General features: G+C 52.1%; 2 protein-coding genes across 2 annotated transcripts in view; one reads left to right on the top strand and one right to left on the bottom strand.

The window, feature by feature from the left end:
* The window catches only part of LOC103802082 (isobutyryl-CoA dehydrogenase, mitochondrial-like), a 17,793-nt gene extending 12,958 nt beyond the window's left edge, over positions 1 to 4,835 (top strand). The window contains exons 12-14 of the mRNA XM_009074533.1: positions 3,134 to 3,305; positions 4,014 to 4,080; positions 4,724 to 4,835. Of these exons, the coding sequence (XP_009072781.1) occupies positions 3,134 to 3,305; positions 4,014 to 4,080; positions 4,724 to 4,835 (351 nt within the window). The remainder of the gene's footprint in view (positions 1 to 3,133; positions 3,306 to 4,013; positions 4,081 to 4,723) is intronic.
* A 6,739-nt stretch (positions 4,836 to 11,574) lies between these two features.
* Positions 11,575 to 14,925, bottom strand: part of MTMR3 (myotubularin related protein 3) — a gene marked incomplete at its 5' end in the record, with an annotated part of 37,912 nt that continues 34,561 nt past the window's right edge. Inside the window, 2 exons of the mRNA XM_009074532.1 lie at positions 11,575 to 11,746; positions 14,103 to 14,129. Coding sequence (XP_009072780.1) covers positions 11,575 to 11,746; positions 14,103 to 14,129 — 199 coding nt within the window. The remainder of the gene's footprint in view (positions 11,747 to 14,102; positions 14,130 to 14,925) is intronic.

The raw sequence follows: 14,925 nt of genomic DNA, 5'->3' as shown, positions 1-14,925 counted from the left end.
CACTTCCAGGGATGGAGCAGCCACAGCTGCTCTGGGCCAGTGTCTCACCACCCTCACAGGAAACAATTCCTTCCCAATATCCCATCTATCCCTGCCCTCTGGCAGTGGGAAGCCATTCCCCCTTGTCCTGTCCCTCCATCCCTTGTCTCAAGTCCCTCTGCAGCTCTCTTGGAGCCTCTTTAGGCACTGGAAGGGGTTCTAAGGTCTCCCTGGATCCTTCTCTTCCCCAGGATGAACACCCCCAGCTCTCCCAGCCTGGCTCCATGGCAGAGGTGCTCCAGGCCTTGGAGCATCTCCATGGCCTCCTCTGGACTTGTTCCAGCAGCTCCACATCCTTCCTGTGCTGAGGCCCCAGAGCTGGAGGCAGCACTGCAGATGAGGTCTCACCTGAGCAGGGCAGAGGGGCAGAATCCCTCACCTGCTGCCCATACTGTGGGGATGAGCCCAGCACACTTCCTGGATTCCAGCTCTGCCACAGTGGGAGTTTCAGGTGGACACTTCACAGGACCAGTCATTTCACGTTGTACTAAACATTTACTGCCTAGAAATTTGAGCCAGAGCCTTGGGTGTACTTTAGAATTCAATTATAACCTGCAAAGTGCCTCTAAAATAGCTCTGGGCAGTTACTTGATTATTGCATTTTAGTCCCTCAAGGTGAAGTTCGGGTACATCCCAGGACAGTGGCTGAGTACCAGCCCCACACTCATCCTGCAGTACTCAGCATCAGCTGTCTCATGGCTCAGGAGTGTCTGTGCAGGGCTGTAACTCAGGCTGTAAATCAGCCACACAATCTTAGACACGTGACAGTGTTTTCAGGTCCTTTTCAGACCACAACCCCAATTTTCAGACAGCAGGAAACAAATTGAGGTTGTTATCATGGGGCTGCGTGTTTTCTTCAAGCATTAATGTGAGACTTGTGCTTTTAGCCCTCTTTGGGATGTTCTTCCTGTCACTGTATTTTTAGATACTCATGATTAATCTTGTAAGTAAAAACCATTCTGACCACGTTGCTTGGAAGCTAGTGAGAGCAAACAAATGAGCAGCATCTTAAAATTCCTCAGTGAAATCAGAAGGAATTGGAAATGTTGGAGCTCTGAAGCTGTTGATGATTTCAGGCAGAACAGTGCATGCAGAGCAGTGATAGGGTGTGTGTGCTTCTCCCAGTTACACCCCAGAGCTGGAGCTGAGCAACATGCAGGAGAGAGAACAGAAGCTGCTCCTGCCTGGAGCATCTCCCTGGAGCAGCTCCCAACCTCTTGCTCCCAAACACAGCAGGGTATGGAAGAACTCAGTGTGACCTTCCAGAAGATTCAAGGCTTTTGGTTAGGAAAGTAATAAGAACAAAATATAGAGTGTAAATTATTTGTGAGCAAAGAGAATACAAGGTCTTTTTGTTCCCCTTGGGTTAAAATGCTGCTTTTTATATTCCTGCTCTGTATTTCCACGTATTTAAACCTTCCAGCTGTGGCAGCAGGAGTGGTCTGTCCATCCCCCAGCCAAGAGCAGGAGGTGCTGACAGTAGTTCGTGTCCTCTCTGTGCTTGGCCACTGCTGTGCTGGCTTCCAGCAGAGCTGCTGGGGATATGTTGATGCCTTTGGGGTCTTTGATCCTTGTTAGCAGCAAGTTCTGAGCTACTTCTATACCACCTCATTAGCATTCTGGGGGCTCGGAGATTCTTTGGGCTTTATCTTGGCACTGGAGCTGTTTTCGTGTTTGCACAGCACACGCTGGGGGTGTTTCAGCACCTGGAGCACAGCACAGCAGCACAGAGCAGTGAGGAGGTCTCAGTGAGCAGACAGAGAGCACAGGGCCCCGGGGAGGGAGGTGTGGGGCACAGAACACACATGGCTCAGCCTGGGCAGCCCAGAGCAGCTGGAATTGCACATCCCAGCAAGAGGAGCTGTGCGATCGCCTCAGCACTGAGAGCCTCACAAACACTCGTTCAATGGTGCTGATGCTCTCAGGCTCTAGTCTTGTTTGCTGGTTACTGATGAAGCTAATTAATGAGCACTACCTTGCCCCACCCACTGGGCTGCTCATATCCACACAGTGCTTTTGGGTGTTGCTCCCAGTGAATCCTTTGGTGCTGGGAGAGTGGTTGGAGATGGTTTCACAGCACCAGGGCTGAGGCAGGGCCAGCCCCGAACACAGGCAGTGTTCCATCCCTCCAAACAGGGAATAACACAGGAGACACAGGTGAAAGGCCTTGGGAATGCCATGTCCAACACCAAACACCTGTCACAAGGTATTTGGGATGTTGGAGAACAGCAGCTTGGCTCAGCCAGGGAAGATTTCAGGAGGTGCTTTGAGGCACAGTTAAATGTGCAATGTCCATCAGAATCACAGAATCCTTTAGGCTGGAAAAGACCTCTGAGACCACTGAGTCCAACCATTCCCCCAGCACTGCCAAGGCCACAACTAACTATGTCCCCAGGTGCCACATCCACATGGCTCTTACATCTCTTCAGGGATGGTGACTCCACCCTTGCCCTGGGCAGCTGTGCCAGGGGTAGACAGCCCTTTCCATGAAGAATTTTTCCTTAATATCCAACTTAAACATTTCCTGGTCACTGCCAAGGCCACAACTAACTATGTCCCCAGGTGCCACATCCACATGGCTCTTACATCTCTTCAGGGATGGTGACTCCACCCTTGCCCTGGGCAGCTGTGCCAGGGGTAGACAGCCCTTTCCATGAAGAATTTTTCCTTAATATCCAACTTAAACATTGCCTGGTATAACTTGAGGCTGTTTCCTCTTGTCCTGGGGCCTTTCCCACTGGCAAAACTTGCAGAGGAAAGATGTTTTGAATGTGACTTTTTCTGCCTGGACACAGCCCCATCATCTTCATGGAAGTAAAAATGGGGTAGAATCAGCCCCTGACACAGGTATGCAGTTAGAGAGAACTGCTGCCAGGTGCAGCTGGGAAACAGCAACACACTGGGTCTGGGCACAGGAATACTCCACCCCCAATGCAAGGCTGGGAGCTTCTCTTTGGACACCCCTTTCCTGCTGCCACACAATGCACTGGCAGTGCCCTGGCAGCCGCCTGGAGCTGAGCTTGCTGTCATCTGCTGGGAGTGCACCAGGTCCCGCCAGCCCCTGGAATTTTTCTTGTGATTGTTTCGTCCACAGAAAAAGCTGGAGCTGGCTTCAGGCACTGTGAAACTGGCACCAGCCGTGAGGCAGACCCGGGAAGCTGTCAGCAGCCTCACACAGTTTGTGCAGGCAGCGAGTGCAGAGCGAGCACTGACCATGGAGCTCGCGGCGAGAGACTTCTCCTACAGCCTGGCACGGATCTACACAGGTAGGGGGAGCAGCAATCACAAGACTCATAGAATGGTTTGGGTTGGAAGAGACCTTAAAGCTCATCCAGTTCCACCTGCTACCATAGGCAGCGACACCTTCCACTAGCCCAAATTGCTCCAAGCCCCATCCAACCTGGCCTGGAACACTCCCAGGGATGGAGCAGCCACAGCTTCTCTGGGCACCCTGTTCCAGTGCCTCAGCACCGTTGCAGGGAACAATTCCTTCCCAATATTCCACCTATCTCTGCCCTCTGGCAGTGGGAAGCCATTCCCTGTGTCCTGTAGCTCCAGGTCCTTATACCAAGTCCCTCTCCAGCTCTTTTTGGAGCCTCTTTAGGCACTGGTCTCCCTGGAGCCTTCTGTTCTCCAGGCTGAACACTCCCAGCTCTCCCAGCCTGGCTCCAGAGTAGAGGGGGTCCAGATCTTGGAACACCTCTGTGGCCTTCACTGGACTCATTCCAGCAGCTCCATGTTTTTCTTGTGCTGATGGATTTCAGACCAGGAAAGGGCTGGGAATCAGTTCTAGACACCTGGTTAACACCTTTTGGGTCAAGGGTGGAGCTTTACAGCTCTGTCCCCACCTTCTTTCCCACTGAAGCAGCTCAGCATCCAAATGCTGCTGAGAAGTAACCACCACCTGCTTTTCCCAAGCCCTGGGCTGTGCTGGCAGGACCCTGGAAATGCTGACATCTCCCACTTTTCCACAGGAGTTCTTTTAATCGAACACGCAGCTCGGCCTGATGCTTCCCCTGCAGACATCTCTGCTGCTCTAAGGTAGGCACAGACCTTTCCAGCTCTGACTGTTCTGGATGACTCCTTGTGCAATGTGGGAGGCTTTGCTTTCCCTCCCTGAGTGATCCAACCCCGAGCCATGGCCAGTCCCAGCTTCATAGTGTCAATACTGTGTTAAGGGGTTGGAATGGAGCTTAGAAATGATCCAGCCTCAACCTCCTGCCCTGGGCAGGGACACCTCCCACCAGAACAGGTTGCTCAAGGCTTTAGCCAACCTGGCTCTGAACACTGCCAGGGTTGGGGCAGCCACAGCCTCCCTGGGCAACCTGTGCCACTGTGCCAGTGTCTCACCACCTTCACCCGGAAAACTGCCGAAGATCTCATCTCACTTTCCCTCTTGCAATTTCTCCCCATTGCTCCTTGTCCTGTCCCTGCAGTTCCTACCCAATAGTCCCTCTGGAGCTTCCCTGGAGCCCCTTCAGCTCCTGGAAGGCTGCTATGAGGTTCCCACCACCACAGAGGGAGACCAGCAGTGTTCTGGGATTGCTGCTGTTGACACTGTGGCTTTTCCCTGCCGTGAGTGATTCCAGCAGGGATGGGGGGGGTCTGAGCTGGGCACACCTTGGGGTGAAAGCAGCTGTGTGAGTACCAGGGCTGGCACAGACCCTTTGCTCTCCCTGCTCAGGTGGTGCAGCCAGGAGCTGTGTCCAGTGGCTGCAGAGTCACGGAGTGGCAGCTACGAGGCTGAAGCAGCACTGCTGGACAGCTCACTGGTGTATGAGGGCAGCAGGCTCTGACCCACCACAGGACCCTCCAGAGACAGAAGGTGGGTTGTGATCCAAAAATCCCCCAAAATCCTCAGATAGCTGCAAATCCTGAGTGTGGTGGGGATGTTACACCAAGGGCCAGACCAAGTCCTTCAGGAGTGACCACACCTGGCCCAGACTGAAATCCACAGCTTTGTGCCATTTCCTGATGCATAGACAGCCCAGAGAATCACTCCAAGACACTGGAAATGTCTCACCATGTTTTAGGCAAAGCCCCAGTGATCAAATGCAGACAATGACAGGAAGCAGCAGTTCTTCCAGTGCCAGTGCTGTTCTGTTTGAAGAAAACCAACCAAAATCAAACTGAAAATTATCTGAAGCTGATTAAATACAGAAAACCCACCATTACCCCCTGCTCATCTTCTTGCTTTCCAGAGCTTCCACCCCAGCACCTGCCTGGGATGGGGTCATACAGCCCTTTGTGCACTGACCTCCACAGGAGCTGCTGCTTTCAGAGGCAAAGGGATTTTTATTCCCTATGGCCTCCAGAAAGCTGATCAATTCCCTGTGCATATGTCCTGCAAACCATACTGACAAATTCTGGGCTGCAATCCAGTAATTCTCCACCTAAATATTGACCATGTGCTTTCCTCCCTCTCAGCCCAGCAGTTGCTCTGCTTGGTATTGCCCTGCTGACTGCAAGGGTTTAATTAAAAAGTTGCTAATAACAGAAGAAAAGCACTAATAGACCAAAGTCAGCTGGAATTTATAGCTGGGAAGTGCTGCAGCAGCCAAGACAGAGTGGGAAGAGAGGGAAGGAGCTCTTTGCTGAGCATGGAGTTCTCCAGCATTTCACTGAGGCCAAACCAGCAGCTCCAGGAGGACACCAGAGACCAAACGCTGCCCCAGGGAGGAGCAGAGTGGAGCAGCCTCAGTGGGATGCAGTGAGGAAGGATCCACAGGCTCACTGTGTCCTGGCACAGGGATCACAGGCTGAGCCAGGCAGAGCTTCCCTGGAATCACACAAACACCATCAACCAGCCCCAGTGCCAAAAGGCTTCCTGTGGTACATCACTGAAGGGAATAAAGACTATTTGGGTTTGAAAAAATCTCCTATGTTACAGAATCATAGAATCATGGAATGGTTTGGGCTGGAAAAGACCTTAAATCCTATCCAGTTCCACGATCACAGGCTGAGCCAGGCAGAGCTTCCCTGGAATCACACAAACACCATCAACCAGCCCCAGTGCCAAAAGGCTTCCTGTGGTACATCACTGAAGGGAATAAAGACTATTTGGGTTTGAAAAAATCTCCTATGTTACAGAATCATAGAATCATGGAATGGTTTGGGCTGGAAAAGACCTTAAATCCTATCCAGTTCCACCCCCTGCAGGGGCAGGGACACCTCCCACTAGCCCAGGTTGCTTTAAATCCCACCTGCCCTGGCCTTGAGCAGTCCCAGGGATGGAGCAGCCACAGCTGCTCTGAACAACCTTTGCCAGTGTCTCAGCACCCTCACAGGGAGGAATTCCTTCCCAGTATCTCATCCAACCCTGCCCTCTGGCACTTAAGGCCATTCCTGTCACTTAGGACTGTGTCCCTGCAGTTTGGTGTCAGAAGTCTCACAGGTGTCAATGCACAGGAGCTGCTGTGCTGTGTAAAACTCTGGAGAATGGGGAAGTGAGGGAACAACGCGTGGCTCTAACCTGAATGACAATGGCAGCAACATCCATCTCCAGCTGTGCCCGTGGTTGGGGCAGGTGATGGATGTGACCCAGGAGGGAAAGTCAGTGTATTGGAAGTGTCTGCAGAGCTGATCAACCCTCAGGATCCTCTACTCTCCCTAAACACTTGGCTCCAAATCCTGGGCTTTGTGTCACCTCTTCCCTATTTTACATGTTTGACCACCAGAGTTCTTTTTCCTCACGTACAACCTATCATTTGCCTCAAAATAAGCCCCACAAACAGGGAGCTCTGCAGATGCACTGACACAAAGAACACAAGGGACTGTCAAATCATCACTGTGTAGGAAAATGACAAATTTATTGAGATCTAAATATTCATTCTGAGGCTACAGCAGAAGAAATGCTGTTACACACAGGTAAGCACTAGGGTCTGGCACTTCCCACTGCTCCTGAACAGCTCTGCCCTCGTAGCTTTGCATAAACAGTTCATGTGCTTGAAGTAATTAACGGAGACTTCAGATGTCATTTTACCACAAATCCCACCAAAAAATAGAACAAACACATCACCTGTCGCCACTGCGAGGTGTAGAAACCATTTCACAACAGAACTGTGGGAAATGGGTTTACAAACCAGACTTGTTAAACAGTAAGGTCAAACTTCAGCAGCATTAAAAAAATTTCCAAGTCTGACTAAAACGGTGACCTGAAATCCTGAAATGCAACAATCAAGAGCTCCAAGACCTGCACTGCATGTGAGGGATGGGAATCTGTGGCATGTTTGGAGTGGTGGGTCTGGGACAGTGAGACAGACCCTCGGGCCTGCTTTCCTTCCCTCTGTAGCCAAACCCCAAGCTGAATGGTGGAAAAGGAGCCAGCACACTGCCAGGCTCGGGCTGAGCCAGTTCCCCTGGGAGTCATTGCTCTGTCCTTCCTCACCACCCAAAAATGAGCCTAAATCGCTGCTTTGGCGGTTTAACCTAGCAAGGCAATTCTGAGGAGCTCAGGAGTCAGTTCTGAGCGATGCCAGTGATGGGCAGAGCTAGGCACTGTGCACCACCTGGTCCAATCCTGTCCCTGGCAGAGCTGATCTCCACTCAGTGCTGGCTGAGCCCCTTATGCCAGCACAGCCCAGTACCATGCTGGCTCCTGACTCCAACCCTCCTGCTGGATAATTCTGGATCAGTGACAGGGACAGTTACAGACTCACACCTGCACACCCACCTGTTAAATGGGCTCTGAACCTGCTCAGCATCCTGCACGTGGCTACAGCCTCACAGTACCTCAAAAGCTCTCCCAGGGTAGGATCTGCCCCATCCTGACAGCCCCCCCAGGGTAGCAGAGCAGTTGCTGACACCTCCTTCCCTTCCCCACCAAAGAGCTGTTGGTTTTCCATCCTACAAGCTGCCACCACCACACTCACCTGTATCACTGAGCTGTGATAACAAACCACTGCCCAGGTGTGAGATCACTGCTGTCCAGCAATACCTGTGCCACCTCCCCTGCCAGGGAGGGCCATCCCTGCTGCTGCCCCACCAGGGCATGAGAGGGGCCCTCAGGTGCCAGATTTCTGTCCCACAGCCACTCACACTGCTTGTGAGACTCCCCACATCACCTCTGCCCAAGGAGGTTGTTCCACAGCCCACAGGCCAACGCTGAAGCTGCACATAGTGACAGCAGTGCTGCTCTCTTGAAAGGGTCCTGGGCTGGCTGAGAGCTGGGGCAAAGAAAAGAGGGAAGGGCATTCCTTAGGAAGAACTGATCACCAGGAAATGAGCTTTGACACAACCAGTTGTGTCCTCCTCTGGCAGAGCTGTCAAGGCACTACTGCCCGGGATGTGAAGCTCTTCTGCACCATGTGGAAGTTAAAATCTTCTCTGACTCCCGACAGTGGCTGAGGAGATCCACATCTGGTGTTTCCAAAGCAGAGAACATCCCAGCAGTGCAGTGTCCAGGGGTACCAGTGGACATGTAACATCTGCACAGCAGTGAGTTCCTGAGAAAACACTCAGAGGTAGAGGTAACTCCAGTGTGAAAGGAGCTGTAGAAAATCAGATTCTGGGGTGCAATTGAAACCCTTCGTGTGTTCTTAGCAGCACCAAATGTGGGCTCTCTGCTTCTTCCTCACTCTTGCAGCTGTAGATCTCACCAGCTGTGAGTGCAGCTCTGCGGGGATCTGGTTTCATTTGGTTAAACAAACACCATCAGATCATAGAGTAATTGTGCACAAGGTCTTGTGATTATTTAGGCCTTGCCCAACATCAATCACAGTTGCTCAAGCTGCTCCTGAGACCCCTGAAAATCCAAGGCACATCTTCAAACACGTAACAGAAGAAATCCCAATGGTGTGTGAGCTGAGGGGACAGCAGTGTGTGCAGCCAGTGCTAGGAAAATGGGAATAATCAGACTTTGTGCAGGACAAAGAGATTTTCCACCTTCTAGGAAAAAAGATCTTAAACCTGAGTGAGTCTGGTTTGTTCCCAAAGAGCTGCAGCTCCACCATCCAGCACTGGGATATATGCAAGTGAGAACAGAGCTCCGACCTCCCACCACAGGGAATGGGAGAAATGGAGCTTCCTCTGCCTAACCTCACCCAAAGCAGGGGGAATTCCCTGGAGATCTGGGCTGCTCCTCCAATTGGGTAACATGACTGGATTGAAATATGGTGGAGGGTAAAGTTGAAGAAGAAAAACGTGGTGTGGAAGGATGAGACTCTGACGTGGTTCTCCATCCTCAGAAAACTGTGCTGATCGCACCAACAGAACCTGCTGGGGTGTGTGGGCTGTGCCCTTCCCCCTTCCTGGGATTCCTGCACCAGGAAAACGAAGTTAATAGTAATCTTTTTTCTTCTAGGTTTAGGAGCAACAGTTTGTTGTTGCTTGCAGAGACACAGCGTGGAACAGAAAGCCAGGGGCAGCACCTGCAGCTCCTCTTCCAAGGCCTCAGTGCTCCTGCTCAACCTCCACCACGTCCCCTCCAAGGGACAGGGAAGGAAAATAAAAAACTAGAAAGTGTGTTAGCAAATGCTCCCATGCAAAAGTCTAAACTTTATTCACTTTTATTTATATATTTAACAATTCTAAAGTATTTACTTCTCGCTTTTGACAAAAATGAAAAATATAGGAGCACTTTACTCTCTTGTGGAGAGAAGGGTTATTTATGTACACAGCTACGGAGAGAGAACTGCTTCCTCCTTTACATACAAAGAAAAATAATATTAATAAAAAAAGTGCTTCATCGATCCAAAAAAAGCCTAAAGAGCTGCAAGCTTTATTCACACTGTACAGCCCACCCCGCGCCCGCCCCTCCTCGCTCGGCCCTGGAGCTGTAGACTCTCAGCCTTCTCTATTTGCACCACAAGCTCACACGACATCAGTGTGCAACACCTGCCCCACAGCCACCCCTGGCTGGAGCCAGAGCTTCCCCTCGTCCTGCTCCAGCGACGGCTCTGCCTCTGCCCCAGCATCCACTGCTGGGGTAGGAACCAATCCTCCACACACCTCGCCAGGAGAACCCCTCAGCTTTGCTTTGCCCTCCTTGTCCATTTTCTAAACCTGTGCCAGGGAGATCCCAAGATGCTTCGTCCATTCCCAGACTCCCTTCCCTAAGGACGCAGCCTCCTCCTTCCTGGACATTCAGTTTTGTCTGGCGACTCCTTGGCCTGTGCCTCGCAGAGGGTGTGGGGAGGTCACAGACCACCTCAGCCTTTCCCCCTCGGACCCACTGAGCTGCGAGATGGTTTCTCCGTGCGATCCTCCCTTTGCATGTTGTGATTGTGACATTCCAGGGAAGGCAAGTGCTCCTTTCCCAAGGTTTCTTAGATTTTGAACTGTTGTATCCAGAACTCTCAAATACTCCAGCAGGATTCTTGGGAGTATCACAGAGCAGTTGGGACTTTGCCTAGAGAATACATTGTGAGCAGGATCTATACTTCCTCCTTGCCAGACTGCACTAAGCAGGATCTATGGGAAGGGAAGGGGATGAGCACCAACTGCTCAAACAGGTATTGGGAGATTCACACTTCAATGAGGTGACCTGGATTGGGACAGAAGGAAGAAGGGGAAGTCATGATGTATTTTGGATTGTTATAAGAACCTCAGGCAGGTTTTCTCCTATCTGGAGTTCACTGAACACAGCCTGGAAAAAGAGGAACATCCAGGAGGATGCCAAGCACTGGTGACTCCTCCTGGACTGTGTCACCCCTCCATCGGTTTGGATAGTCTCAGTAAAGTGCAGGTCTGACCCCAGCCCAGGGTGTGTGCCTGACCACGGCCAGAGGGGCTTCCCATGAGGGAACCTCCACGGATGGGCAAGGTGCAGGTCTGCTCCTGTCCCACTCGGATTTGGATCATGGATTGCACGGACAGACCTCCAGAGAGGCCTGGCAGAACGCCTGGCTCAGCAGTCCATCAGTCCCACCTCACCTCTCACCACCAGCACGTGCATTCCCGAGCAGCAGTCCCAGCATTCCCACTCTGACGGCTCCAACCCCACGGATTGTGTGTGCAGGGTCAGAGCTGCCAGTGCAGGAATGTGACCAACCCCCTCAGGCAGCCAAGCCCATGGTGAGAGCAGAGAGGGAGAGGGCTCTCCTGAGAAGGAGATTCCCACCTCTTCTAGCAGCAACAGGTTCCCAAACAGCAGTTTCCGGTTTGGAATAACAGGAGTGATTGAAAGCACTAGAGGCTACAGCTATCCAGGCTCTGCACACTGGCTGGCCTGGCTCCCTCTGCTCCCTCCTCCCCAAAATCCTCCGTCTGCAGCAGTTGTGCAGCAGGACAGGCACATCCCGTGGGATCCTGGCCCTGGCACCAGCTCCCTTCCCGCCTCCACCATCCTCCCGCACAGACAGACATATATATATTATTATATATACACACACACGCGCGGAGACACATACACACGGATAGGACAGGAAGGAAAGGGGGAAGGGCTGGGAAAGGAGAATCCCATGATCCAGCGGTACATCCTCGCGGTCTGTCCTGCCGAGCAGTGTCCCTCGCCTGACCTCCAGGGCTCCTGCAGCCTCCCAGCCTGTCCCTGGGGCAGGGTCGCTCGGCCGCTCCCACCGCTCCCAGGCTGGGACTTCAGTTGGACGTGGCAGTGATGGGTTTGTCCAGTTCGAGGTCCAGGCTGGAGCTGCTGGGATGCAGGCTGCTGTAGCAGGACTTGCAGACCCTGCTGGGCTCAAAGAGCTGCTGGCTGGGCACGGGCACCTTCTGGTTACAGCAACTGGAGCAGAACACATTGCCGCAATTCCTTGCATCAGGAATGGAGGAGAAATAGAAAAGAAAAGGTTAGGAGCAGTTGGAGCTCTAGAGTTACACATTCCCAGCGCTGTGATGGGGTTGGCTCTGGAGACACTGGAAGCTCCCTACAGACCAGGATGAAGGCAGGGACAGCTCCAACATCTGCACCTGTGCAGCTCCTTTCTGCAGTCAGAGCAGAGATCCAGGGTAGGAGCATAGGAGGAGCAAGGAGTCAAGGACAGTGTGGAATTGCAGCTCTACAGCGACAGCTTCTCTGTTCAGCACTGCCTCGTGTCAGGCTGGAGGGGCTGTGTCCCTCCATCAAACAGAGTGAGTTCTCTCCCATGTCATCATGGAATGGTTTGGGTTGGAAGGAACCTTAAAGCTCATCTCGTTCCACCCCCTGCCATGGGCAGGGACACCTTCCCCTAGCCCAGGTTGATCCAAGCCCTGTCCAAGCTGGCCTGAACACTTCCAGTCTGGCTGTCCTGCAGAGGAGCTCAGGCAGACACTGCCACCCTGGGAGAGAGAGGTTAAACCAGAGCCACCATGGGTCCGTCCTGCATGAGGATGTGAGGAATGTGGTGCTCTGGTCCTGCTCACAGCACTGATCCATCCCTGTGCCACAGCAGGATGGACGTGGCAGTGTGGGGAGGAGGTAGGACTCTGACCCCGGGTCCGCTCAGGGCCGGCATGGAGATGTTGTCCTTTCTTCCACGATAGTAAAGTTTAAGCATGGGACAGATGGAAACATTACATCCCACTGGTGTGGATGCACTCCTCCCACTGCCCCCAGCACACTCCAGCAGTGCCACACTCCTGCAGCAGCAGAGCTGAGCTGGGAGGAACATGCAAAGTCACGGGCAGAGGGTGTTCCATGCATGGCAGGTGAGCATCACACGGGTCCTGGCAGGGCCCCACGGCACATGCACCTCCCAGAGAACACCTACAGCTCAGAGTCATCACCTTCTCCTGCAGCTCCCTCAAAACCTGCCAGATGCTGTGCCCTGTCCTCCAGAGCCATCAGCTCCTACAAGTAGCCTGCAGAAGCACTGCCTGGTCCTGGGTTTTGCAGTTTACCTCCATGCTCAACACCCTTTCCATTAACTCTTTGGCATCAGGAGTTGGTGCTGTTGGTGTTCTTTCTGCACTAGAGGTTTGCTGCTGCCAAGAGACTGACAGGGAATTCTGCTGACACCCAGCAGCTCTGATTCATCCTTCCTTGCCAGGAGAGGAGATTTCCAGCTGCTGCTCACTGATGGGGAGAGAGGCAGCAGAGAAATCCCATTTCCCACCTCAGTGGCTCATTTCCACAGTTCCACGCTGTAGCTCCAGCCCCGGAGCTGGAACCCCAGCACAGAGAAGCTGACAAGGAACAGCCTCTCTGCACAGGCTCTGCAGTCTTGAGGACCCTGTTAGACATCCCTGTCAGAACCACCTGTAGGAGTGGGAACAGCCCTGTGAGGTGTCACACAGGAACACCCTGCGGAGCAGCAGATCCAACAGCCTCATCTCACCGCTCCAGGAACGATTATCCGTCAGCCCTCGCTGCTGATGGATGAGGCAAAAAAGAACCAGAGGGATTAAAACAAGTCTCTGTTTGTTGGAGCTCACCAGCTTCCTAACATATGCTTGGGGTTTTTGTTGTTTATCCTAGATAATGGTGCTCTGTAACTGCTCTCCCCTGAGCTTTGGAGAGCTCTGGACAGCTCATCCTTCTATCCTGGTGATCTCCTGCTTTGCTGCAGAGATTGAAGAGATGTTAAAAACAGGCTGGAAAAGGGATCTTGCTCATTTGAGGAAGGAGGACTGAAAATCACCCTCCCCACGCCTCCTCCTCGTCCCAAACCACAGATGTTCATCCCGTTTTGGGGGATGACAACCCTCAACCTGCTCTGCAGTACCTGTTCCTGCCACGGCAATTTCAGCCCTTCTAAAATAAGTGCCAGGTTTGTGCCAACACCCTGCACAGGAATATCAGAGTTGTCTGATAACACATGAACATCTCCTAAAAATATGTCAAGAAAGGGAAAGGATCAAAAATAAATGCCTAGAACATGCATGAGAGTCTCCTCTCAGAGAGAAGTGCAGCATTCCCTGTCACTCACACACACCACGGACTAGTGACTGTTAGTGTGAGCCACATCCCATTTAAGCTCCCAAAAGCCAAGTCCTCGATGCCTTTCTGTGAGGAGAGGCCTGTTCACACCAATCCAAACACCCAACAGCTCGTGCTGCCACCCCCAGCTCAGTTCTGGTGAATTCTATGCAAGTGAGAAACAGAGGGGGAACAGCCCAAGTTAGTCGGGAGAAGTCACCCAGGAGAGGCAGACAGACAACGGACAGAGGCTGCTGGAAATGCTCACCAGAGCTGATCAACTCGGTCAGTGTCCCTGCAAGGAGGGAGAGAGAGCTCAGGGGGACAGCAAAGGGAGCAAACAGTAGCAATGCAGGAAGTTGGATGGTTTTATCCTGCTCAAGGCCTTACACTGTGTGGTTCAATTCATTTCCACTCCCAAGGAAGGGGTTGTACGTATTTACTATGGAGATACTCAGTGCTGTTGGTGTCTACCACACACAGCCAGAGCTGTGGGGACAGCCTGGTCACTGGGCATCTGAAAGCTGAAGAAACAAAGACACTACAGGGAGATTTGCAGCCACTCAAAACTCTTGAGTCCATTTTAACTCCTGGTGGTGTTGGGATGACCTGTGTGTGTCCAGGCACAGGGAACTGAGCCCCAGGCAGCCTGGGGAAACAAAACTGCACAAACACAGTGCACATGATAGAAAAAAATAATTCAGATTCTATTCCTTCTTGCCTGGGTTTGATTAGCTTTACAAGGTGACTAAAATGGAGCAAAATGTAAACTAGACAAAAACCAAAAACGATGTTCATGATTCTTTACAACTTCAAAAAGCAGCAGAAGCATTTTGAAGAAACGAGGTAACTGCCATTTATTTAACTGATGATTCCTGTAATAGCTTTTGCATGTCCAGGAACCAGGAACATATTTGAAACGGAGCTTAGAAACTGGGGATTCTCTGGCTTTAAGCACAAGCACTCTGCCTCCTGTTCTTCCTCAAGTCCTTGCTGCTGCCTGAGCTGCTGCAGCCTCTGTGGCAAAGAATAATCCAGAGACCTTTGATCTCACATAGGTTCTTTTCCGATTCTGCAGGAGCAAGGCAATG

The sequence above is a fragment of the Acanthisitta chloris genome, unplaced genomic scaffold, assembly GCF_000695815.1.
Source record: "Acanthisitta chloris isolate BGI_N310 unplaced genomic scaffold, ASM69581v1 scaffold18135, whole genome shotgun sequence".
Classification (NCBI taxonomy): domain Eukaryota; kingdom Metazoa; phylum Chordata; class Aves; order Passeriformes; family Acanthisittidae; genus Acanthisitta; species Acanthisitta chloris.
This window is presented reverse-complemented; position numbering and strand designations above follow the sequence as displayed.